Source organism: Centruroides sculpturatus, unplaced genomic scaffold, assembly GCF_000671375.1.
Source record: "Centruroides sculpturatus isolate CEXI.00-Female unplaced genomic scaffold, Cexi_2.0 scaffold37, whole genome shotgun sequence".
Classification (NCBI taxonomy): Eukaryota; Metazoa; Arthropoda; class Arachnida; order Scorpiones; family Buthidae; genus Centruroides; species Centruroides sculpturatus.
The window spans coordinates 1048960-1076157 of record NW_019384346.1 but is presented as its reverse complement, the minus strand read 5'-3'; the positions used below and the strand labels follow the sequence as shown (position 1 = coordinate 1076157).

Sequence of the window (27198 nt, the reverse complement as noted above, 5' to 3'; positions counted from 1 at the left end):
TTTGGCCCCCAGTGACTTCCACCTTTTTCCAAATTTAAAATAATTCTTGGTTGGAAAGAGATTCCACTCAAATGACAAAGTCATCTCTGAAGTAAACGAGTATTTTGCACACCTTGACAAATCGACCTATTGTAATGGCATAAAAAAGCTAGAACATCGCTGAAATAAGTGCATTGCTAACAAAGGAGACTACATTGAAAAATAAAAAAAGTTTTAACATTATTTTGTTTGTTGTTCTATTTGATGCCCCGAACTTTCCGAACAGCCCTCGTATGTCATTTATAAATAATCTGTTATTATTATAGCAATTAAACTTTTTCTTACTGACAAATTTAAATCATCTCCTTTACCAATCTGATTAATTTTTTTTAAAATGATTTTCTATGTAAAATTCATAAACCCCCATTTAAATAGTCCCTAAATCCAAAGTTTACGAGTAGCCTTGCCATTTATTAACTTCTCTTGTCTAATATTGGCATATCAAGATAATATTTTATCTGTTTAAAAACGTGTATAGAAACGTGTATAGCCCGAAACGTGTATAGAAACGCGTCTGAACAAAAGCTGGAATAAATGAATGAGTTATGCCATGTGTTGATTACTGTGCTACATTGCAGTTTTTTAAACAGATATAAAGATATTGATACAACACGGTTTCGAAATATGGATAATATTTTATGTTAATAATTAAAGCAAAATAAAATACATCATCAACAGATAGTAATATTCAACTGTACTACAGTATTTTAATTTAGTACATCATGTGATGTGTCGTTGCGATAGATGATGAAGTAATAGTTGTGTGTATTGTAAAACAAGTTTTTCTGCACAGAAAAGTGCCAATGTAAAACTTTAGGTCTAAATAAGAAACAGAGGATTATTATTGTTATAAAAATTGGTGTTATTATGTGTCTATTGGAAAAGAATTTAAGCGACAGCGAAGAACATTCGCTTCCTCCAAGCAAAAAAGTGACAAAAGTCCCCTAGTGGATGTATTTTTCCTGTATTTGAAGGAAATGCTAAATTTCAGTTAGGGGTTAGTGAAAATAATAAGGTAATTTATTCTTGCCCAAGTTTACGAACCCCATAAACTAGCGAAGTTGCGGCCGAAGTTTTCATCTCTAAAACGTGAACGTCGAACGTCGAGCGCTGCTTACAAGATAGCGGCGCTCGACGTTCGACGTTCACGTTTTAAAGATGAAAACTTCGGCCGCAACCTCGTTATTGCTAAAATTGCAAACTTTCCGATAAGTTATGCAAATTTATTTAATTTCGTTCGTTAGATAAATCATTTAACGTTAGATATACGTTGCCGATAATATCGTTAAAAACGTTATTGTTTAAGACTTATATGGATATGCTAATGGTTTAATGATAAATTGGAATAATTTAAATTTATACTGCCATTTATATAACAAAAGATTTTCTTAACCGAAGTAAAAATAGAACATATCGATTTTTAACATAAGATAATTTGAACGAATATTTAAAGTTTTTATTAAATAGTTTAATTTAGTATCGTGTTTTTTCATACCTAACATTGGATTTTCCAATAGCTTGAGCCATAAGATTGATACCCATATATGATTTTCTGCGACGTGATCGGCCTCCATACTCTTCTTCTTCTAAAGGAAGTCCACACGATAATTTATAAATTCCACGCACAAAATGCATGACTAAAGTCGTCGTTCCTTCCCTCATTTTAGACCATTTAGCACCTACTGGATGTAAGACACCGTGAATTGCAAGACATTGATGAGTTAAAGAAGCTACAAGACGACGTAACAGATCGTCACAAGGCTCTAAAGAATTGGGTACGAGTCGTGCGACAAAACGTATTAAATATTCGATAGTGAAGCGCGTATCCTAAAATTAAATGAAAAATTGTCGATTAAAATATATAATCGTTTTAAAATAGTTAAGGGTTTTTAAAAAAAAAATTCATACCTTGTCGAGTCTGGCCAAAGCATCAACGGGTTTTTCTGATTTTAAAACTATATAAGTTAAATCCTGCTTGTTTAAAATCGGTGTCTGAAATCAATACGTAACAATTTTAGAGAATAAACAATACAAGTTTAAACAACTATAATTTTGAATCAATTACCTTTAAGTGATCCAGCCAGCTCCATAAAATTCCCGTTAGCAAAATAGGATCCGATTCTTTAGCTAGACGTTCCCAAGCAGATCCTCGATTGTTCAAATCTTTCTGTATATTAATTACAATTAATCAATTAATCAATACTGATTTATATATCAATAACAACTATGACAATTTCATAATAACTCGCCTGATATTGCTTTAAATGACTTTGGAATTCTGGACCGAGTAAACAATGGCTAGCAATCAATGCTTTAACAATATCTGTAGAATCTAGGTTACTATTCTTATTTTCTTCCCCCGCTGCTGCGTTTGATTCCGCTAAAGATCTTAATTCCATTTGAGAAGCCAACTCTTGATAACATGTATTCTGCGAAAGATCTTCAGTTGTTGGTTCTTCCATGAGCATCGAATCGATACCATCGTCGCTAGCTTCTGTATCGAAATCTTCACTGTTTATACTACTGCTTTGTGTAAAATGTCCAACATCTTCGGGATTGGAACTACTTCCCGAAAGACTACTCGATCCTCTACCGTCACAGGGTACATATTCTTCGCAGTTAAAGAATGTTTCTTCTTGATCACATCTTGTTTCGCATCTCCTAAGCTGATATAAAGCACCCTTTCCCGTTATTTTTGACATGTCACCTCTGCAATGGCCACAGTTTCCTTGTCTACCGTTTTCTTCTTCTTTCTTCTTTTCTGGAGTATCAGCATCTAATTGTAAAGTGAGCTGAGAAGGTGGTCTCCAATTACTATCTTCTGGAGATGAAGCGGATAGGAAGAAATTACAAAAACTGTTCGCATTTTCGATATCGTAATTCAAGTTTTCACCATTTGGAGAGGGCTGACAGTTTGCTAGTACTAATAATCTTTCACAAATTATATACACCAGCTGAAATGTTGAAATTTTAATTTTACATATAAAATACACTNAGAAAGTAATTGATTGTGTGTGCTCCTCCATCGTCGCTATAAGGCAGCACATATATCTCAAAGCGCCCGTAAAGTGCCCGCAAAACGCGCGTTTTAACAAAAATCTATAAACGCGCGTTTAACGTGCGCTTGGCGTTTGAGTGTGTACGGCTACATAGAACTCTTGGTTCTTTAAAACGCGCGTTTAAAAACGACTAGTGTGTACAGGGCCTAAGACTTCCATATTGACTCTAGACGTAAGCATTTATTTAATGTTGCCGGAAGAATCGTTCGATGGACGGCTTATTCGATTGGACTATTAGATTTAATTAGGGAGCATTTTGCTTTTCTCGGAGGAGTTTGAGCTTTGATTTAAGCTTTTGTTTTGACTCGAATAATTGCAATTTTTTTTTTTTTTTCTTTACAGAATGAAAATGTTGGAGTGTTTCTGGAGAAGATTCCGACGGAAGAAGACGATGGCGGCGGAGGAAGGGTGGGTTCTTCGGACGTTCTTCCGAACGCGACACTCGGTCCACGACAACGGATTTGACTCCCGATTCTAACCACCCGGACGTGACACGTTTACTGACCGGACGCGACATTCGGCAGATCTTTCTTCCCAAACAGGCGTTATGAGGATTGAGTTTTCGCTTAGGTTAGGCTAGGTCAGGCCCTTCGCTCTTCTCGTAAAATCTTTCTTCCTGTTCGGGAAGAAAGATTGTCTGATAAATGTAATAATGTTGACCTTAGGTAATAAATAAACTTCTCGCTTTCTCACTGTCTTTGTGTTTTAGGAACATTTGGGAAAGAGAAAAATTTCCCTCTCCAACTTTACCACGAAGAGGATGAAGTAGCCATTTATCATACTGAATATTTTCCGAAATCTCCGATGGTAAGAGCTCTTTCATTTAATTTTTTAACACATCTTATTCTCGTATAGTAATTTACTGTTTTTCTGTTTTTAGACATGTCGAAAGATGTTCTTGAATCACACAAATGCACACACGCGCACAGACACAGCATCACTGTACTCGAAGATATACACCGTTTAACCTTTACTCGAATTCTCGCATTCACGCACTTACAAGTCATTCTCTGTATAATTCGACAAAATGAAACAACCCGAACACTCGCTTTCCACAAATCCAACCTTCTAGGTCCTCTTCCCGGGAAGTGGAAACGCCAATTTTAAAGATTAAAACGCTTTAAATTAGCGGCCGAAGGGGCTCTGGTAATTGCAACTCGCATGGATTAAATGGAATTCCAGACGTTCGCATCAATAATTGTTTTGTGATGAATTTTTCTGTTAAATCTCTGGAAATTTTCTATGGTAATAAATTATCTGAGCACAAATCTCGGTGGGATTTCAGTATTGCACGAAATTCGTTTGAATAAGTTGATAAATATCTTTTTCGTTCATTTTCGGCCATTGGATGAAATGAATCATATTCTTAAGATTTCGATTTATTTCACTTTTCGGAAAGATTACTCGATCGCCGTCGGGGTTGCAAGTTTCGCGTATTAATGCAACATGAAACTGAATAAAGTTAATATTGAAAATACCGAAAAACCTTTATAATACGGCCGAACGAAAATGAAGTCCGAGACAACAGGATAACCGACACGGAAGATAAACAAATTGAGCCGGGATGAAGCTACCATTCTTTCTCCTTGTATTTATGACTTGAATTGTAGAGCATATATTTTAAATTAAATGATTTAAAAATACCATTAAAAATTGCAGCCCGGCATTGTGACAATGCCACAATAAATAATTACTCGTAGTTATAGTTTGTTTGTGAAAACTTGTGAAAATATTTACAGTGACAAAATCTACATTTTGATTTTTGTCATGTTATGAATCACAGTTTTGAAGTTAAAATCCTTCTAAGAAGTAATAAGGAGTTAATAATTGTGGGAAATGTAAGAAACGTTGCATTTGTCCATCAAAAATGTACAGAGGAAACATGTCAGTAAGTTCAAGAGACTGATTTGTTGTGTCAATGTAAATCTTTCGGAAAACAATTCTACGTAATAATATTCACGAAAATATCGTATAAATAATTTATTATGAATCGCCGATAAACCCATGCACAAAAACTTGATTTTTAATCCGTAATTCGAAGTTGGAATCTTTTTCCCAATCGATTCGAGTTAACTTGGTTCCAGTGTAATACAATTATAGTAATACATACTATTACAGAAATCTTCGTCATAAAAAAAACTAATTTATATCTTTAGATAACAGATGGCAGCACAAATCATTTAATTTTTAATATTTTTATTCATTTCTTTTTATATAGAAAACGGCTGATCCAAATTAAACCTTATTATTAGAATGGTTGAAATTAAAATAAAAATTAAACATTTTGCTGTAAAAACTTATTCAAATTTAATTAAGTAATGAAATTTTCAATTTAAAACTACTATTATTAAAAAATATGACGAAGGAAATACTCAATAGTGGCTTCATACGTTATCCTGATCCGTGGATATTTAATGAAGAAGCACGGATCGGTGGTTCCCATCGGTTAACTTCCAAAAGAAGCGTAAGAATTGAATGAAGATTTTGAAAGAAATTGCAAGCATTTCACTACGAAAATATCTCGAATTAAAACGAATAGCGATATCTTTCTTAGACTCTTGATAATTTCCGATATGCTGGGCAGGAGGATTTCCCATGTTGGGAAATCCTCCTCTCCAGCTTCTGCAATAAGAAGCAATAAAAGTTTTAAGTAAAAGTAAAGAAAGTGATAACAAATCTTATCATCGTTCAATCGCATTTATTCGTCGTGATCATTCCTCTCGAAAGTTATTCTTATCTTGTCAGAAAATAGATGATTTATTCCTGCTTTTTTGAATCTTATTTGTATCGATTTTCGATTATCGTTGGCACATTCGGCCGCTTTATTACGAAGAAGTTAAATGACTTTATAGAACTGACTGTACTTAAACACTGTATTTTAAAAATCAAAAATAAAAATTTTATAGAAAGCATAAATCTTATTAAAGGCCATTTTAATTATCCCATTTAATTCAGAATTAAGCAAATGCTTTTGATCTATGAGATAATAACTGTAATACAGCTGAAGACTTTTTGGTTTAAAAAAAAACAGGCCATGTTTACTTAAACAAATGCAAAGACTGTTTAAATTATATATGTTTGAAAAACTGTTTACTGTTATGGCAGCTGATCGATCAAATTACCCACAGTTTATACAGTGACTTATCATTAAATTTCCAATTCTTTTCGCTTTTATTAGGTTAACATTTATTAAGTTTTCTGAATTAAACATTATCTATTTACATTTATAATATATTACAACTGTCATATCTTCTACAATTTTCAGAACACGAGTGAATGCTAATATGACTTTCAGAGCTGGAATCGAGCATATAATATTTTCTTGTCGAATCTCTGCTATGTAATTTTACCGATATTCGTTGACGTTTATTATTATTTTCTACATTCTTGAATTCTTCAAAGTACACTTTATCCATGTATTTTTGTTTATACTCGTGAATACCTGTTCCATACCTGACATCAATCGAGTGGTCACTATCATTGATCTTTTCTTTAGACACGTTTACACGAACAGAAGCACACGATTTATTGATATTTACGCCTACGCTAGATGTACGTCTGTGTATTGGTTTACGAACTAAAGGTTTTTTAGGATGTTCTTTAGTAGGATAATTTCTTTTAACCGCGATAACGAGTGGCTTTTGGATCTTCTTTTCTTTAATCGGTTCTTTTTCTTTTATATGTAGTTTATCAAATTCAGTTTCCATGACTATGTCCATCATGTATTTATCAGAAATATCATTTTTTAATATTTCTTTTCTATATCTAGCCATAAGCATGTCTTTTTTATCCACATATTTTTCGTAATCGTCAAGATTTATATCCAGAATTTCTTCTTCATCTAAAATAATATCTTTTATCCTTTCTTTTAATTCGTCTTCCCCTTCTGGCATGATTTTTTCTTTTACAGCTTCGTCGATCTTCTCTTTTAATCCTATTTGTTTCGTAATATCTTTCGATGTTACTTCAGATCCAATTCCAATTTTCGCTTTTATTCCAGCTTTTTTATTTTTATCCGTTCTTCTTTGTTTCCTTTTCGTATCTTCGGGTAATTGAAGAAGTTCTTCCGAAGAGGCTTTATCTCCTATTTTATATTTTAAAATAGGTTTCTTTTCACCAGGCTTAAATAAAGCTCTTTCGTATTCCACTTGGTTCGATGTTCTCAATGCACATTGTTTGCCTAGAACTCTAGATAGATCGGGAAGATGTCTAACTTTCATAGTAGGACCTCTTCTTTTCGCATATATATCCTTCCTATTATAATCGGGTGTTCCTAAACTCTCCAAAAATCTATTCTGCAATTTAATTTTCGGTTTACAGCAAGTGCATTCGCCTTCAATTATCTTAGGTACGTTGGCTAAATCGGCAATCATTCGTTTCTTCTTTTGTTGTTTAAGTTTCTTTTTTACCTTTTTTCTCTTTTCTATATTTTCTAATAATAACATCGCTTCCTTCAAGTTTTCTTCCGAGGAAAGTTGTTCACCATTTAAAAAACGAATATAATCTCTCAAACTCTTGTACAGTTTACCAGCAGGAGATCTTTTGTCCGTTTTTGAGAACTGTTCCAGATCTTGTAAGATATCTTCTAGATTAAGCTTCGGTGGAGGTGGCGGTTGATGAATTTGAGTATTGACGTTAACATAAGTTTCTTTAGGTGTTTCTTCTTCTTCTATAACATGAAAAAAAGGAGGACCAATAGGAAGACCCATTGGAGGATTGTATCCCGGAAAACTATATGGCGGATAAAAGTGGGGCAATCTAAATGGTTGTTGTCTGACTTTAACCGCTTTTGATTCTTTTTTTCCTTTTTTACTTTTTTTATTCGTTTTCTTTTTACTTTTCTTTCCGACTTCTCCTAAATTATCCGAATGTTCATAAGTCATTCGATATTCATTTGATGTAGATAAATCGCTATCATTTATTTCCTTTAAAGGAATTTTCCATTTAACAGTTGGAGTTGAAACGTCCGAAATCGAAGAAAACTTTTCTAAATGTTCTATACTAGGTGTATAATTTGTGGATATTCTACTAAAATTTACATTATTTTGCTTTTTTCTTATATCTATATAAAAAAAATCGCATTATAAATTTATAGATATTAATGTATAAATTTTACTCTATATAATTATACCTTTCGGCGGCAAAATATTTCTTTCAAGTGAACTGTTTTCATTTTCAGAAGAATAATCAACTCGTTCCGAAGAATCGGAAGATGTTTCAGGCAAGTTAGAGTTATCAGATGATTCGGATTCGTCATATTCTTCATCATCATCCGAATCAGTAGAAGCTGAAGAATGTTCTGAGGATTTATTCGTATCTTCCGAACTAGCCATTAACTACAAAACTTCAGGATAAAGTTCTATATGAACCTTTACTATTTACCATTTAGATAATTCAATTATTTTATGGCCAGATGCAGTAATATCAGATGAAGAGTTTCTGATATATTGCATTAAGCACATAAGACGGATGAAAATAATGGTTAATGACAAAGTAAAATTAAACAATAATGCAATTTTGTTCATTTATTATTGCCTATTTGGTATCTGAAACTTGAGAAATTGCTTAAATCTGATTTTAAACTGTTCTAAAATCGATTAGTTTAAACTCTAATTTCAGAAAAATTTGTAAAATTAAATAAAATATTAAATAATAAAAATAAATAAATTTTATTATAACAAAATCACTGAAATTTTTTAATCTTTTAATATTATTGTTTAAAATTATTTAAATTACAACATATAACATATTTTTACATGTTTCAAAAGTGCTGATTAATAAACAAAGCGTATTAATTAAATGTATCATCATTATTATTATTTTTTTAAAAGTTCATAACCATTAAATTGGCACTCTTAAATTTAATACAACTCAGCAGTCGATGAGTTTTATTATATAAAAAACATATATAAATGGAAGTGTATAATATTGCTAATACAGTATATACTGTAAACATAGTATATAATGCGTGAAGAACATACGATATGTACAGTATAGATGTGCTTTCCTTGAACTCAATCCAACTGATAAATCTGTGGAAAACTCTTACTATAAGAGGCACTGATAAATTTTTATACTGGAAGAACAAACATTCTCTTATAGATATATTATTTTGTTAGGTCTTTACGACTTTATAATAACGTTTAATGGACGAAATATTCGAGTAATGATGACATTTGTATCTATATAAAATATTACATACCGCTTCAATGAAATTTAACGTATCTAATTACGAATATTTACAGTCGAATGTTTCATTATTTATGACGATTTTTTAAATCTATACTTAATGAGTTTCCAATAATGGAAATTTATATATATATACATTATCGTACAGAATGGATGAGCATAAACGGTTTGTCACATACAATTGGATTTATATTCATTGTTTTATAAGTTATAATTTATGAGCATTTTTTCTTGAATCCAAAATTAAAGAAGCTTTTAAGTTCTTGAACTTCTGGTTTGCTTTAAAGAATAATAAAATAAAAATTGTTAGAAATTTATATTAAGATTATATTCAGTACTTTTATATCATTTATTTTCCTATTTATACAAAAATAATAATGTTTAATGTAAGTTTTATATCTAGACTTATGTTTAAAAAAGTATAAATTATTAATTCAATGTATTATCAGTTGTAGAAATAAAGAATTGTAAATGATTATATTAAATATAGAAAAATATAAAAATAATTCATAAAAATTATTAATGTATCAACTTTTTCTTTTATATTAACTTAAAATATTCATGTGAAACATTAATACTTATATTTAATATTGATTAAAATATTGTTATATTTTTTAAAAAACTTTTACTTAATTATAGTTTAAACTATTTAAAATAAACGAATTTAAATATTTCGATAGAAACGATATTATTTATGAAAAGATAAGGCAAAAGGAGGGCTCGGAGGACTTTTTTTTAATGGAAAGCTGGACCCTATTTAAGTGTTAGACACTAGAAGAAAACTGAAAAACAGATATCATTTCCATGCATAAAATCTAGAAATCTCTCATTATCTTAAATATAAATTTACTATTAAGATTACAGAAGATATTAGCGAGGTTGCGGCCCAAGTTTTTATCTTTAAAACGTGAACGTCGAACGTCGAGCGCTGCTTACAAGATAGCGGCGCTCGACGTTCGACGTTCACGTTTTAAAGATGAAAACTTCGGCCGCAACCTCGTTATTGCTAAAATTGCAAACTTTCCGATAAGTTATGCAAATTTATTTAATTTCGTTCGTTAGATAAATCATTTAACGTTAGATATACGTTGCCGATAATATCGTTAAAAACGTTATTGTTTAAGACTTATATGGATATGCTAATGGTTTAATGATAAATTGGAATAATTTAAATTTATACTGCCATTTATATAACAAAAGATTTTCTTAACCGAAGTAAAAATAGAACATATCGATTTTTAACATAAGATAATTTGAACGAATATTTAAAGTTTTTATTAAATAGTTTAATTTAGTATCGTGTTTTTTCATACCTAACATTGGATTTTCCAATAGCTTGAGCCATAAGATTGATACCCATATATGATTTTCTGCGACGTGATCGGCCTCCATACTCTTCTTCTTCTAAAGGAAGTCCACACGATAATTTATAAATTCCACGCACAAAATGCATGACTAAAGTCGTCGTTCCTTCCCTCATTTTAGACCATTTAGCACCTACTGGATGTAAGACACCGTGAATTGCAAGACATTGATGAGTTAAAGAAGCTACAAGACGACGTAACAGATCGTCACAAGGCTCTAAAGAATTGGGTACGAGTCGTGCGACAAAACGTATTAAATATTCGATAGTGAAGCGCGTATCCTAAAATTAAATGAAAAATTGTCGATTAAAATATATAATCGTTTTAAAATAGTTAAGGGTTTTTAAAAAAAAAATTCATACCTTGTCGAGTCTGGCCAAAGCATCAACGGGTTTTTCTGATTTTAAAACTATATAAGTTAAATCCTGCTTGTTTAAAATCGGTGTCTGAAATCAATACGTAACAATTTTAGAGAATAAACAATACAAGTTTAAACAACTATAATTTTGAATCAATTACCTTTAAGTGATCCAGCCAGCTCCATAAAATTCCCGTTAGCAAAATAGGATCCGATTCTTTAGCTAGACGTTCCCAAGCAGATCCTCGATTGTTCAAATCTTTCTGTATATTAATTACAATTAATCAATTAATCAATACTGATTTATATATCAATAACAACTATGACAATTTCATAATAACTCGCCTGATATTGCTTTAAATGACTTTGGAATTCTGGACCGAGTAAACAATGGCTAGCAATCAATGCTTTAACAATATCTGTAGAATCTAGGTTACTATTCTTATTTTCTTCCCCCGCTGCTGCGTTTGATTCCGCTAAAGATCTTAATTCCATTTGAGAAGCCAACTCTTGATAACATGTATTCTGCGAAAGATCTTCAGTTGTTGGTTCTTCCATGAGCATCGAATCGATACCATCGTCGCTAGCTTCTGTATCGAAATCTTCACTGTTTATACTACTGCTTTGTGTAAAATGTCCAACATCTTCGGGATTGGAACTACTTCCCGAAAGACTACTCGATCCTCTACCGTCACAGGGTACATATTCTTCGCAGTTAAAGAATGTTTCTTCTTGATCACATCTTGTTTCGCATCTCCTAAGCTGATATAAAGCACCCTTTCCCGTTATTTTTGACATGTCACCTCTGCAATGGCCACAGTTTCCTTGTCTACCGTTTTCTTCTTCTTTCTTCTTTTCTGGAGTATCAGCATCTAATTGTAAAGTGAGCTGAGAAGGTGGTCTCCAATTACTATCTTCTGGAGATGAAGCGGATAGGAAGAAATTACAAAAACTGTTCGCATTTTCGATATCGTAATTCAAGTTTTCACCATTTGGAGAGGGCTGACAGTTTGCTAGTACTAATAATCTTTCACAAATTATATACACCAGCTGAAATGTTGAAATTTTAATTTTACATATAAAATACACTTTTAAAAATTCTATGTTAATATATATATATAAAAGTTTGAAGAAATAAATACTTTTGGAATAAATTTTAAATGTCGAGCTTCAAGACCATGGATGAGATGCCTTTGACGATTTAAATATTGATTCAAGTTAAATCCGAACGCTTTTGGTATACTGTTAAAATTAAAATTAAATTTATCTTATAATAAACTTTAACAAATTAATGAATTTTAATAAATAACACGATACTAACACATTCGAAAATACAACGAAGAGAGGAATAACGCATTGGGCAAATCTTTGTACACTTTGAATTTGATTTCTTGTCTGAATTGCTTGCGGTCTGCAATTTAAATTATAGATATAAACATTATAATAATCTAGATATTTCATAAAGATTAAAAGCTTTATATAATTCTGAAGTTAGCTAAATCAGGGACTAAATGTATTCCATCAATTCATATCCTAATATCTAAAATTAACGTTAGAAAAAGTTACACAATACATAAACCATTTTTTTAATCAAGAGAATTACTATAAGTTAAATCGATTAGTTTGTTATAAAACTTGTTTTTAAACCTTTTAACTCTGACGTAACGAATGGCATCATTGGGTTTACATCTCAAAGAGTAAACAAGATAACACGCTATGAGAACTCCTGTACGTCCTAAACCAGCGTGACAATGTACAGCAACCTATTTGTAACAATTAATATTATGAAATCTATTGAAAAAGAATATCAAGGTAATAATGTTGATGGAAAGATCTTACTTTTCCTTCTGAGAGTGCAAATGCCATTACTTTGACCATATCTAACAGGGTTTCTTCAGATACTGTGCCGTAATCTTTCCTAAAAACGTGATAAAAATACATTTTAAAAAGTCAAAAATATCAATATTAAACTGTGCATATTTCTCTGAGATATTTCTTAAATCAATGTAACATTTAAATTTAAAAAAAAAATTGTTTACTTACCACCTAAAATTGTAAAAGAAGACTGTAATGCAAAGGAAAACAGTTGAGTATAGTGAGCCACAATGATTCAAATAAGATTTTTAATAATAGTACCATAAAATATAGTACTTACTGTCATTATCCATAAAAAGTTGAGGATCGTAGGAGAATCCTGAAGATTCTAAATTATTGCCACAAGTAGAATGTTCTCCAGGCATTTGCAGATTTATGATTGATTTTATATTTTGTCTGTATAATTAAATATCAAAAATTACATTGGAAATTTTGATTTACAATGTTTATAAACTGATATACTTACTCTTGAAACTGTTGAATAACGTTGTACTTTTCAATAACTTCGGTGCTGGGTCTAGCCATAGCTAATATATCGTCTGTAACCCTAAATAAAAAAAAAAGGTGTAAAATTCTATATTTAATGCAAAAAAAAAATTCAGTTCTGTTGTACTAAAGTACACGGATTCGCGATACAAAAATAACATTCTAATATTGAAACAAGACACGATTGTTTAAACGCATCACTTATGAAAATCGATTTTACGATTTATAAAAGGAAAGCACTCAGTTTAATACGCTAAAGTCAAAACTAATTATATTAAAATATTAAAATGAACAGTTTTTTTTAAATAAAAAATAGTTTACCAATGTGAATAAATTCCATTTATTGTCATGTCTTCATGACTCCAGTTCTTAGGACTTTCATATTTGCATTTCTTTCCTCCGCAGAAAACGGAACATTGAAATTCACTGGGAGCATTCTGACGGAATTTTTCCGATAATTTGCTATATCTTGAAATAAATATACGTATAAAATTATTTAAATATATTATTGTTCTTCCTATTAATAATTTTATTACAGTTTTTAATTTATAAAATTGTAATTTTTATTATTTTATTGTCAATTTAATACTTAGTTTTTACTAATTTGAACCTATATAACATGTCACTAACCTCCACCCAAACTCTAGGGACTTGTGTCTCCCAAAAGATTTTTGTACACTTTAACATTGTGTCGGGACTTCTAATAAAGCATCGGTGTTTTAATAATGTAGATGTTTTTATGTTCTATTCATTTTTTATGTACCATTTTATACGAAAATCATATTGATCTGTTCTTTTTTTTTTGTATATATTTGTAATATTTTGCACGTAAAAAGTCCTTACCGGATTTGTAGCGTGCGAGACATGTACTACGTGATCTCATACAATTCCTACATAATTGTTTTCAGTTGTTAATATAAAACAAGACGTGGAATTATTTTAAAACTAAGTATATCTTGTTTTATAAAACTAATAAGTATTTTCTTCAATTTATGTCATTAGTTCTTATACGAATGATTTCAAGGATAATCAATATTATATATCAGTACAAACACTGTATATAGATTTCCAGTTAGCAACTTGTCGATTCCAAAAAAAAGAAAGAAAAATTCAACATAAATTTAATGAAAATATAACAAACAACGTATCTAAATATTAAATTTATATATGAATAGTACATACAGAAGATAACATAAATAAATAATACATTTAAAATGTTAAGTAAGTCAATATCTAAATAAAATATATTTCTAGGAAAGTCGCAAATTTTAGCGAAATGATATCATTTAAACCATATTTTCATGGAAATTTATAATAAATCATCAATATTATAACATTAATATTTATTAAATTATATGTTTAACATCACTAAATATGTCAGTATCATGCAATTAGGAATGAAATAAATTTAGTCAAGTTTATTATTTAATATACATCAATCAAATGCAATCAAAATTTGCAATCTGACAGAAAGTATTCAAGTGATATTGATTATCAAATAGCAAATTTACCATAAATATACTTCATTTATTTTTCTAAATCTTATACACTAAACTTATGACCTTTCAATATCTTAACTATTTATTGACAGTAGCTTAAACGAAGAGAGGTCTAAGAGACCAGAACTCCCTTACTTTTTTTTTTTAAATAAATAAATTAAGAAAAAATTAAATAAATACAAAACAATTTGAATATAATAAATTACTTAGACATATCTATGTACTGTACAGCACTGTATAATATCCAAGAACACTAGTGGATCTACAGATATACAAGTTTGCTCATTACAATATTCTTTATATTGGTTTTAGTTACGCTACTGTTAATTGGAACAACAACTCTTTAATATCTTATTTTAGAAAATATCATTAATTTTGCTCTCTTAGTGCTTACAGGGCGAAATGAGCAAAGAGAGTATTGGTGATATTGAATACTTTATTTGCTAATTCCGTCCTGTAAACACTAAGAGAGCAAAATTAATGATATTAAGCTAACATTTCCTAAAAAGGCTACCATAGACAGCAAATTGTAAATTTGATACTTAGTCATACATATCAAATTATTTTGGCAAGGAGCCATTCTTCAATAACAAAGCATTTTGCACACTTTCATGTATCGTTAGTATATTGATCGCATATATAAAAAAAAAAAATTTAAAAATTTATCGCAAGTATCGAGACAATATAAAATTTATAAACATTAATGATATTTACCCATATTCGGTTTAAGAAAGAAAGTAAAAAAAAACATATATAAACGACAGTTATTGATAAGGGATTAAGATCGATCTAGATAATACCACTTCATATCTATATTTATAATATTTAACTATATTACCCGGTTATAAAAGTTTTTACGATCAATAAAATCTTATTTTACGATACTATAAATATATGATATAACTTTACATTCATAATTTAAATGAAAAAAAAAAGAAATATATGTGTGTGTGCGGTTGTATTGTATATTTATTAGGCAAAGGCTTACGAGATTTTCTCTTAAGTAAATTAAAATATAACTTTATTAAATGACACTACTTATAATGATTAAATATTTATTGGTCTTTACTGTTTGTCTATATTATAATACAATTTTAATTCACTTACCTGGCGGACGGTGATTGTCCATATGTTACCGAATGGCGTCCTACTGTCGTTACAGGAGGTAATGCTGTCTCTAACTCAGATGACATGGTTCATCCTAAAACATTCACATAATTAATATATCATAATAGCTTATTAGAAATCCCTAGATCATTATTGTTATGGGGGATATCATTTTTAATCATAGAATAGAAAGAATCATATTACTTAATATAATAAACGTTATAAAAAATCTTTAAAATATAATTATTTAAAATATTTTAAAACAGAATTTTGATGAAAACAGTTATGTAGCAACACAGTTTTGAAAGTTAGCTTGACATTTTGGTCGACTACGCCCAGGTAGAAATAGCATATTTAATTTCTAGCATCATTTTACGCATATAAAATCTATTTTGGCAGCTCTCCATTTTGTGATAAGTACTGTACTTGTATCAGTAGTAGAAACCATTATTAAAATTCAAAAAAATTATCTTAATACAGTTAAAAATGATCTTTAAAAATCGTCCGATATAGAAATAGTATCGAATATAACTTAATTCGCATCTGTTATCTCCACATCATTTATAGACTCTTAATGAATATAATGACAGCGGAATTCATTGAATATTAATAAGTATAGAATTAATAAGATACGGCTAATGGATATCAATACAATTTTTTTTTTTTTTGGTTATACAGGCCTACATCTCTATGAACCATTTGCACGACAGATCGAATTTATACCAAGATTTATGCCCTTCAACATTAGAAATATTTATAGAAATAGTTAAAATGAGGTCAAAATAAAAGTATAATTCTTCTTAAAAAGATAAAAAAATCATTTAAGTAAATACAATTCTTATATGAAAATATTTTAAGAAGTAATCTAAAGATTTACATATATTTCCCACACTTTAATCGTTACGAATTATAATTTATATCGATAAAAAAATGGTTAAAAATATGATATTAATAATGAATAAATAACAAAAATTGTAAAATGAAATGCTAATTTATTGATTTTTTTTTCTGTTATAACTGTTAACATTTAGATTATATTTATTGCCCTTATTAAACAATTTTTCAACAAATATAGTTTATGATTTGTTAAACAAAAAGCTGTTATTTAAAATATTATCGAGATTTACATCAGTATGAATTGAATTTTAATTTTTATATCATTAAGAGATCATGTAGTAGTACTTCATTGAATTTAAAGTAGTTAATGTAATTTTAATGAGAAGTGTAGATGATAAAATAACTGATAGACTCGATAGAACAGTAAACTGAAATTGGAAAAATGCATTTAGAATACATTAATTATGTATATTTTTAATTCAAATAAATATATAAATTATAAATTAATAAAAATCATGTATATAGATGTTTGTTTTTTTTTTCTTTTTTAAAGGAATATAAAACTTAAAAATCATATTTAAAATAGACATTTATTACTATAAAATGGGGGAAATTGCTATATAATATTTATCACAATTATTGTAAAATATAAACTTAAGATAGATAAATGTATGAATATAAATAACTCTATATTTGTATGTTTATATGCTATTGTATACTTGTTGTGTGAATATAAATAAGACTATACTTAAATATCATTTTTAAATAAATAATTGCTTTAAAAACTCCATAAAATATTACGTGCAAAGAGCAAAGTCTTCTATATATATATATTATTTTATGAGTGTTATTTATCATGTGTGTTGTTAACCTTGTATCAAATAAAAGTCTTACAAGGTTAAAGAGAGAGAAAGGCAAGTAATGAATTCGAAACACGAACTGGTATACTTATAATGATTGTTATGAAAAACAATTCTAATTCTTATCATTTATTAAAATATGAAACACGCATTACTTATCAATTTACACGTGGTTCAAAAAATGGAAATGAATCCGCCATTTTAATCTCTTTCTAAATTATTATTAGTTTAGATTATATTTTTTTAAAACACAATATTAAAGATAATTTCTTCTTCTGTAATCAAACATATAGAGTCATATTTTGCGTTAGTATTGTCAATATTATATTCTGGGATATCATTTATAAACTGTTATCAATTCGTGATTAAATTATAAATGGAAATAATGCATGCAAACAATCTATTAGTATGTACGATAAAAATTCGATCGCTTTAAAACTATAGTGAGATGAGCGCTTAAACGTTAATTAGTAAATATAACAACAATATAAATTAATAATAAAAAACGAAGCTTTTTTATCTTATAACTCCTGCTTTGTTAGAACAATTATATCTGCAAGTACCTCTATCTATCAGGTAGCAATTTTTCTTATTATGTTATATTCCTTTGTATGCTATAAACAGACGTAATTGGGGCTTCCTGTAGATCGATTTAGTAAATAAATACACATAAATCCTACAGATACTTAAATGGAGATTTGAAATAAATAATAATATATGGTTTTAAACATTTGAAGTACGCAGATAAATGAATAACTTTAAGTTATATGAGTGTCGACACGAAAAATACGAGTGGAACCACATAGCTTGAAGGGAGAGAAACAAAGATATGGTTAAAGACTATGTTCTAACCTGTCACCGTGAGACAAAGCTCAACTCCATCCTTTAGTCAGTACGAGTGAATGCATATTTAAATATAGACTATTTCTTACCCTCAATCGGAAAATGTTGGAGTGCAAAAGAGAATAACGAGTTAACATAAAGTTTAATGTGAAACAGAAGAAATTCTTCAATTATTGACGGTGAAGAGAGCATGTCTCGTGTACTGTACGTGAGTTTTTGAATGGCATAAACGATTTTCGGAAAGCAGAGAAAGCGTAAAAGATAATGATCACCCAGGCCGCTTACGCACAGTAGTTATCGATGATAACATTAAAAAAAGTGCGAGAATGTGATTCGAAAAGACAGAAGGTTGAAGTCTTGACGAAATTACACGAATGCGTGAGAAGAAAACGATCACAATTGTGGAAAAGCGAATAGATTTTGCACCAAGACTACGCGCCAGCCTACAATGCTTACCTGTGTAGCAGTTTTTAGCTTAATCACAACATCACTGTGCTTGAGCTCCAATCATATTCGCCAAACACGGCACCCAATGCTCAAAGAAACTCATTTTTTTGTCAGTAGAATATGTAAAAGCAAAAAGACGGACATCCTCGACAGCCATTTAGGAAATGATCTGAAGATTTTCTATGAAAGTTGGCAGAATTGCGTGCAGCTGTACGTCAATTCAGAAGAGAAGTATTTTCAAGGAGTTTGTTTTTCACTTGGTTAAATAAAAAAGAGATACAGACATAGTCTCGTTACAATATATTGTTATATTAAAAATCGATGCAATTATTCGATGCTTCAGATTAATCAACTATTTTATTTTAAAATTAAAAGACGATTAAAAATTGCAGCCTAGCATTGTAACTTAATAAAAATACAATTTTAATTTTAAAATATTAACTTATAAAACTTTTATATATCAAGCCAAAACTCTTTAAATGGAACAATTGTCTGCTATTTCATTATTATTAAATTAACTAACAAACATTGAAATTACTTATTCGAAATTACATATTCATATAACATATAAAACAATTTGTAAATATTATGCTAAATTTATTAATTCTAATGAAATGAGTATATGTACAGTACTATATAAAATACAGCATTAGTAACAATTAAAAAAAAAATCACACGTAAATTCTACTAGTAACACAATGTCACAATTTCTCTCATAATTATTCCACGTATATTATTGTATGATTTGTCTATATAATAATTATATTAAGTATATTAACATGATTCGAATTATTAGTTTACGTTCAATTTACATTTGTATTAAATTTAAATTAATTGAAAACATAATTTGATAACAAGTTTTAGAAATTAGAGATATTAAATATAAAAATGATTATTTTTAAATATAATATTAAATATTTTTATCGTATTTATTGATTTTTTTAAATTTATACTTCTCGCCTGTATAATGTTTAATTTCCTATTCCTCTAAGAGAAAAAAAGGAAATAATAAATAAAGATAAATTGGATACTATTCTTTTTCTATAACTATTTGATCTAAAAATAAAAAAAGATACCGAATCATGCAATGTTCGAATTTTTCCAATTCTGAAATACTATAATTTTTCTGAATGACTCGTAATCACTCATATATAAAACAGTTCTACGAGGATTTCTATGCAGTCGTCCTATAAATGATGTATCTATCATATAATATCTTAATTTCTAAAAAAAATGATGAAATTCCTTAATCGTACTTCTACTACTTAAGATATTAACTTCTTTATCGAAAGATAAAAATTATATACAGTAGACCCCCCTATAACACTGTAGATAATTCCGTGTTATATGAATTCCATGTTGTACGAGTCACTTAGATTTTACAAATACGTGTGCCGGGCTGTGAATGGCTCACGTATTTGTAAAATCTAAGTGACTCGTACAANTTTTATATTCTCATATATATTTATTTTTTTAATTTCTAAAAGAATTTTAAAAATATTTTTCTGTATCTGTCAACACGTTAAAAGATTAAATGAAATAAAATGTAAATAATGTACATAAATAATCATTTATCTCTGATAAACTTGGTATCGAAAAGATATAGCTCTATGTTACGAACATATTTCTGTAATGTACTGCAAATATTTATCTTGTAATAAAACAATATACGTTCATTGTAAGTGATAACGTTTTATGCTAGCTCATAAAATTGAAGCTAGATACGAAAATGTCATAGAAGAATATAAAAACACGATAAATAAGTCATTAATTAACGCAAAAACACACTTATTTATTAACGTTTTCAGTTTATTATTTTAGTAACATGAAAATTGCATTATATTTCGAGATTATTTGAAGATTATAGACAGCAGTATCTCTCGAGAAAGAAGTTTATAAAATAATATACTTAATCTATCTTCAAATTAATAATAAATATTAAAAAATATTTTTAAATCAAAGGCAAGTCTGTCCAAGAGGAATAACAGTTTATTTTGCATTTCGGACTACACACAAACACATTAATAACGACAGGCCTTCCTTTTTAGGCTTCATGCCGCCAAAAAGGTCCTTTAAAAACACAAACATCCAATTAAAAATAAAAAGAATCGGTGACACACAGACGTCTTACTGCTCATCCATCTAGCCAATTGGTGGTTCTGCTTTATATCTACTAGAAAAACGCTGGAAGATGTAGATTTTGAAGCTACCCCCTGGCGACAGTACATTTAAAATTTTCTTTTTGTTGAATTTTTCCGTCCGATGGCTGGATTATTATTAAATAAATCAAAGACAAGTCTGTCCAAGAGGAATCACCATTTATTTTGCATAATGTGTGTGTGTAGTCCGAAATACAAAATAAATGGTGATTCCTCTTGGACAGACTTGTCTTTGATTTATTTAATAATAATCCAGCCATCGGACGGAAAAATTCAACAATATTTTTAAAATTTTACTTGATAACCTTGTTATAGCAATTTTGAAAGTTAATAAGAAATTTTCATTTACCTGTTAATTTTCATATATACAAAAAAAAACATTTAATAGTAATCTGCCTATTTATTTTCTATTATTTAAGTGAAAATAACTTAAACACGGAAGAAAGATCGAATAAAAGTTCTACACAAAGAACTTCATATAAGTCTTAGCGTGCTTTCAGCATATTAATCTTTTATATGACAGTCTTAAACAAACTTATAAATTGTTTCGTTTTTAAAAGAATTACATCAATGTATGCACGAATCTTTTATGACTTATCAACAATCAAATTATTTATTTCTATAACATTAAATGATTCTATTGAAGTCGAATAAATCAAAGATTATCGAAGGATATCATTAATAGATCATATAATTTACTTTTTAACTTCGATTTAATCAGTAAAAATGGGATTAATGAATAATTTAATCAAATCAACTAAACCGTTAAATATAATAACATTAATTAAATTAATATTTATTTAAGTTTTAGAATATTTATAGCTTTTTATTTATTTATTTTCCTATAAATGTCACGTATAATAATTTCAGAATTGAAAACAAATACAAAACAAAGTTTATTTTACATTTTTAAACCATATAATTAATAAAATAGGCTTTTCTTCTTTGATAGAATATTGGATATTTATCGATTTGTATACAAATGCTTTCGTGCTGTAGAGAGATACATACAAAGAGCATGTGTAACCACCATGTTTAAGAGCGCGCATTAGTTTATAATCACTACATTTTAATCATAAATATCCGTATTGATTCTCATAAATTCTATTATATATATATATATTTTTAAAATATTTGTAATAATTACTTATTATTGTTATTATAAATCTAATTATTACCATCACGTGAAAAATTTCTTTGAATATTTTCTCTCATCAACTAAAATTTAACGCGTGATAGTGATTTCTAGAATTTAAATAAATTTCCTTCCTAGAATTAACATTAGAAAATCTAATATACATTTAAAATAAATCCGGTTTAGGCCTATTTTTTTAAAATTTTTGCTTATCAAACATAAATTTAGAAAACATCAAACGGTATAGATGTATTATTCTGTTTGATAATGGAAACGTGATAATAATATCTTAGAAACAATAGGGGAAGAAAACCTGCGTGACTGAATAAATTACGTTTCTTGGAAATTTTCAAAAATTTAATTTTGTTTAAAATTAACATACAAGTCTTCTTTTCTTTTATAGACTCCAAGAATATCATTTTTTTGGATTTTTTTTTCAGACAGAATAATAAATTTTTACATATGCATGCGCATAATAATGAGATCATATGTACGTATCTCTATACTCATAATGACGTAGAAACATGTATATATATATATTGGAAATGTATTAAAGTATGGTTCACATTCTAAAAGTATCCCAAAACACAATTACTCTGCATTCTAAATCGAGTTATGTTAATATGTTTATATCCTTACTTATTACTCTTATATTATACTTCAGATATTTAAAATGGTTAAACATTTCGCTGAATTGATTTAAAACTTTCATTCATCAAACACCTGATAAAAACTGTTGATAAATGATAATTTTATTGGATTGATCATTCATCACTTTGAATCGATTAATCTCTGTATAACAATGTATGTGCTTTGTTTATTTTTCTTATATAAAATTTATCATACGATTTTTCTGTTAATATTTGTTATAGCATAATTTTATAAATTATTGCTTCTACATTAAGAATATCGCGCACGTAATTCTTTTAATCTGTGACAATACATTTGTCCATTATAACACTCAAATAATGATCGTTTGTAGATCCCCTGAAGAAATGCTGATTAAGTGAATAAAAATCTATTAAATACTCATAAATATTTGTCTGATGAGAAGAATATTCTAACATTATAATGGACAAGATATGATATATATAGCTTAATTTTTACGTATACTGTATTAAGGTTTCTTTTGTATTGTTTGTTCTTTTTGCCCTGTGGGCACTAAGAGGGGGTTTTCCATAGCAATCTTATGTTATTATGGCTTACAATAAGAATAGCCGGATTGTGAGAGATTGTTCTCATCATATCTAGAACAGACCGTCCATGAAAAGCTCATAAAGATTACACATCTGAATTCGATACTGGGTCTCCAGAGCAGTAAGTCGATGCTTTAATCGTCTCGGCCATTGCACCTTCTACACTAAATCTGTGTTTACAGCGAGTCAAAGTACTGTACTTCCAATGCTAGAAAATAAAGTTATGTTACATTGTTTCTAACATTATAAATCCTCAAGCTATCAATAAAAAGGTCGCATTTTTTAATCTAATAATATAGATTTACTACTTAAATAGAAACCAATATTATCACATAATTTTGTTACATTCTACTTTGGTAATTTCTAAAACCAGTAGCTACACTATCATTAAAAACTTAATAAGTTACGCTGGAATGAGCAGAGATAATAAAATTTGATATTAGGTAATGTTTTAATTAGATTCAAGTGACTTTCTCCTATAGACTATATATTTCTTGTTAATGTATTAATTTGAAATAAGTTATTTTACAGAGGAATGAATTCAATATTATATATATATATATCAACAGAAAGTTGTAGAAGTTTGTTTAGCTTGATTTACATATCGATTTACACGTGAAATCTTATTTATATTTAATTTTTCAGGCGTTAAAGTCCTTAGAGCTTTTCGATAAAACAATCTGATTTTGAAGAGAAGATGCTAAGAGAAATTTGTTTATATTTATAAAGCATATTATTAATTAAACTGGGATTAAACTGTTTTTTTCAGGCAACAAAAATGTTATGTAGAAACTTAAACGAGGTAGTTTGGTACAAATAACTATTCAAATACAATTTATAATCGAAACAAATGAGGAATATTTTGTCATTGACAAATTTTTATTTATTATTAATTAACAAAAGTATTTTGTATTAAATTTAACTAATAAGTTCCCTTTGTAATATAGCAACGTATAACACGAGCAGATTACTGTCTCTCAAATCATTCTGTTAAAGTAATTTTAGATCAAGATATTATATTATTAAATAAAGAATTAATAATATATATTACATTTAAAATAATATTTTATATACATTATTTATTTATATATTTAATATTCAATGATAATAATTTAGTCATTGAAGCAGATACGTAACGTTACAATGTAAAAATTGTTTATATTCCTATTTATCTTATTATAAATTGCATTCCTTAATTAATTTAAAAATATGTTCTAATTTATATTATAATTAGAAAAAAATATATATATTAAAATGAATATAAAAAATCATGAAAAGATTAGAAGCATTATGATGATTATATTCTATCCATCTCATCATCCAACTTTGTTAATTATATATTTGGCAGAGGCTCCCTTATCGTAATTATAATAGGGACAAAAATGGTTTAAATTAATAAATGGTTAATGAAGTTTTAGCAAAACAATTAATTATTGATTACGCCTATAAAATATTTAATTTGTAAGTTTGAAAACGAATTAAATAGTCTGGATGGTTAATATTGCGAATCGTGTATTATGCCTAATGACATTTGTATTAGTAATAGATGTTTTTTTTGTCCTTATATTTCAATTATTTATTCTAATTTATTATATACAGTCGACCCCCCTATAACACTGTTGATAATTCCGTTTTATATTTATTCCATGTTGTACGAGTCACTTAGATTTTACAAATACGTGAGCCGTTCACAGCCTGGCACACATATTTGTAAAATCTAAGTGACTCGTACAACATGGAATTCATATAAAACGGAATTATCAACAGTGTTATAGGGGATCGACTGTATATAAGGGGGGCCTTATATAGATTTATATTAAAAAAAATACAGTAGCCGACAAATATAAATCTATACATTTTGAGGCCCGTTTAGAGAAAATGTGTTGTAATCTGCTTATTGATTTACGCTTTGTTGTGTAGCTTTTTATGCTTTTTCCATACTAATAATTTTTTCTATAATTTCATAATTTATTAATTTAACATTTAAAATCTTTATATTTTTATCTTAAATAATTAATGCGAAAGTTATAAAAACACATATGCTTATAAAACACGCATAAAATAAGTTATAAAATAAATTAGTTATGTATAAATTAGTCATCATATTTATGCAGATTAACATAACTTATAATCGTATTTTAAATGTTATTTAGCACTACATTATACAGCGATTAAATTTCACTATAGAAAGAAAAATTCTATGGAATTGTATTAAAAACTTACTCCTAGGAATTGAGATGAAAACAAGCTGATGGCTATAATTTACGTTATAAAACAAGCGATTATACGATATAATTGTGCAGTTACTATATATAATATTTTGAGATAGTTTTTTGGATATATTTGTTAAAATTCTAGACAATTTATTATGACATTTCCGCATAATAAAGATCAATTAAGTGGGTTAGAAACATGCATTTCTGGGAATAGATCAAAGAACATTTATATCATGAAGTAAAATTTACATTTGATTATGCTGAAAAATCTACTCAAGATAACTTCTGTAATATAATTTTAGAGAATATAAATAGTAATTTCTAAATTTTACTCTTAATATACTTTATATTTCATATGCTAATGCGTGAATAAGCGTGGAAATGAAAGATATACAATTATGAGAAATAGATTGATAGAGCCGGATTCATTTAATATGAATGGACTAATTGCATTTATAAGTAGTCCTACTAGTACTTAAATGTATATATATATATATATAATAATGTTTAACCCTTAGTCTAGAAATAGGCACATATACATACGAGCTTATTTAACACCTTAATAAAACTCTACTAAGTGTTAAAACACAATAGAGTTCTTTAACATTTAGTATAGATTAGACTGTGTTAAAAAATAATTATTTCTTTTAATAACGAAAGTATAAATTGGAAACAAATCTAAAATCAAACGATACTTTAGTTATGTATACATATTTTTTTTTTTCTTTTATAACGATTAGTTAATTTAGTAATTCTATATTAAACTCAATACCGCTATTGTTACCATAGTTACTTACATCGATAATTCAAATTATATTTCATTTCCCTACGTTTTAAGTATTTATTTAAAGAAAATTGTAAAATAAAATATGATTATTTTAGGTATCAAATTCGGCCGTTACACTCTCAAAATAATACATTGATTACTTTTTATGCATCATAATAATCAGCATTAGTTGCCTTAGCAACAAAAAACACCCGTAAATGATCTCTAAAAACTATATCCATTCATAATATTTAATAATTAATATTTGACAATATCAAATTAATTTAAATAGGTGTGTTTCATTGTAACGAACTTACCGAAAAATAAATAAATAAATAACCAAGATGTCTTATTAATTAGAATCCTATTTTAAAAGCTACGAATCACAAAATATTTCTCTTTTATAATGAAATAAGTGTAATAATTCTAATATATTAGTTTATTAGAATTCGTATATAAATATTAAAAAAAAAAAAAAAAAACATACTTTTGTCTTTACTACAGACCATTTTAATGCTTATAATCTCTAAAAATAATTATTTCAATTGAAAAATTTTATTACCGAATAAGTTTTTAAAAAGTTATTTCTTAAATTCCATTAATAAATAAACGTTTAATATATAAAAACGTATAAAAATTTACCTCTAATGTGGTACGTCAAAATGTCCAGACAAAATCAGAAAGGTGCACCCCATGTGCCAAAGCAGTAATGGTGCTGGTTATATTAGTTACCATGGTTACAGTTGTACCCTTACACACAGCA

At 28.2% G+C, this 27198-nt stretch overlaps 3 protein-coding genes across 5 annotated transcripts; all 3 read right to left on the bottom strand.

The window, feature by feature from the left end:
• Positions 1-1512: 1512 nt before the first annotated feature.
• LOC111635662 lies at positions 1513-3615 on the bottom strand. The gene is made up of 5 exons (XM_023380687.1): positions 3439-3615; positions 2289-2993; positions 2105-2206; positions 1948-2031; positions 1513-1866 (listed from the first exon to the last, which is right to left on the bottom strand). Exons 1-5 carry the CDS (start codon positions 3613-3615, stop codon positions 1513-1515), a joined length of 1422 nt encoding a protein of 473 aa, XP_023236455.1.
• Positions 3616-5808: 2193 nt separating this feature from the next.
• On the bottom strand, positions 5809-8583 carry LOC111635789. Its single transcript, XM_023380861.1, has 2 exons — positions 8230-8583; positions 5809-8160 (listed from the first exon to the last, which is right to left on the bottom strand). The coding sequence occupies exons 1-2, from the start codon at positions 8429-8431 to the stop codon at positions 6323-6325; spliced, it is 2040 nt and encodes a 679-aa protein (XP_023236629.1). The 5' UTR covers positions 8432-8583; the 3' UTR covers positions 5809-6322.
• A 291-nt stretch (positions 8584-8874) lies between these two features.
• Positions 8875-27147, bottom strand: LOC111635767 (protein tyrosine phosphatase domain-containing protein 1-like). 3 transcript variants are annotated; one of them, XM_023380837.1, is made up of 15 exons: positions 27078-27147; positions 15977-16070; positions 13692-13838; positions 13351-13431; positions 13165-13280; positions 13053-13074; positions 12849-12927; positions 12657-12772; positions 12331-12420; positions 12152-12251; positions 11355-12059; positions 11171-11272; positions 11014-11097; positions 10601-10932; positions 8875-9566 (listed from the first exon to the last, which is right to left on the bottom strand). In XM_023380837.1, exons 2-15 carry the CDS (start codon positions 16060-16062, stop codon positions 9503-9505), a joined length of 2124 nt encoding a protein of 707 aa, XP_023236605.1. In that variant the 5' UTR covers positions 16063-16070; positions 27078-27147; the 3' UTR covers positions 8875-9502. The 3 variants fall into 3 exon arrangements, with proteins under 3 accessions (XP_023236605.1, XP_023236613.1, XP_023236621.1); XM_023380845.1 differs by lacking the exon at positions 27078-27147 and adding an exon at positions 16181-16300; XM_023380853.1 differs by lacking the exons at positions 15977-16070; positions 27078-27147 and adding an exon at positions 15076-15210.
• Positions 27148-27198: the final 51 nt, after the last annotated feature.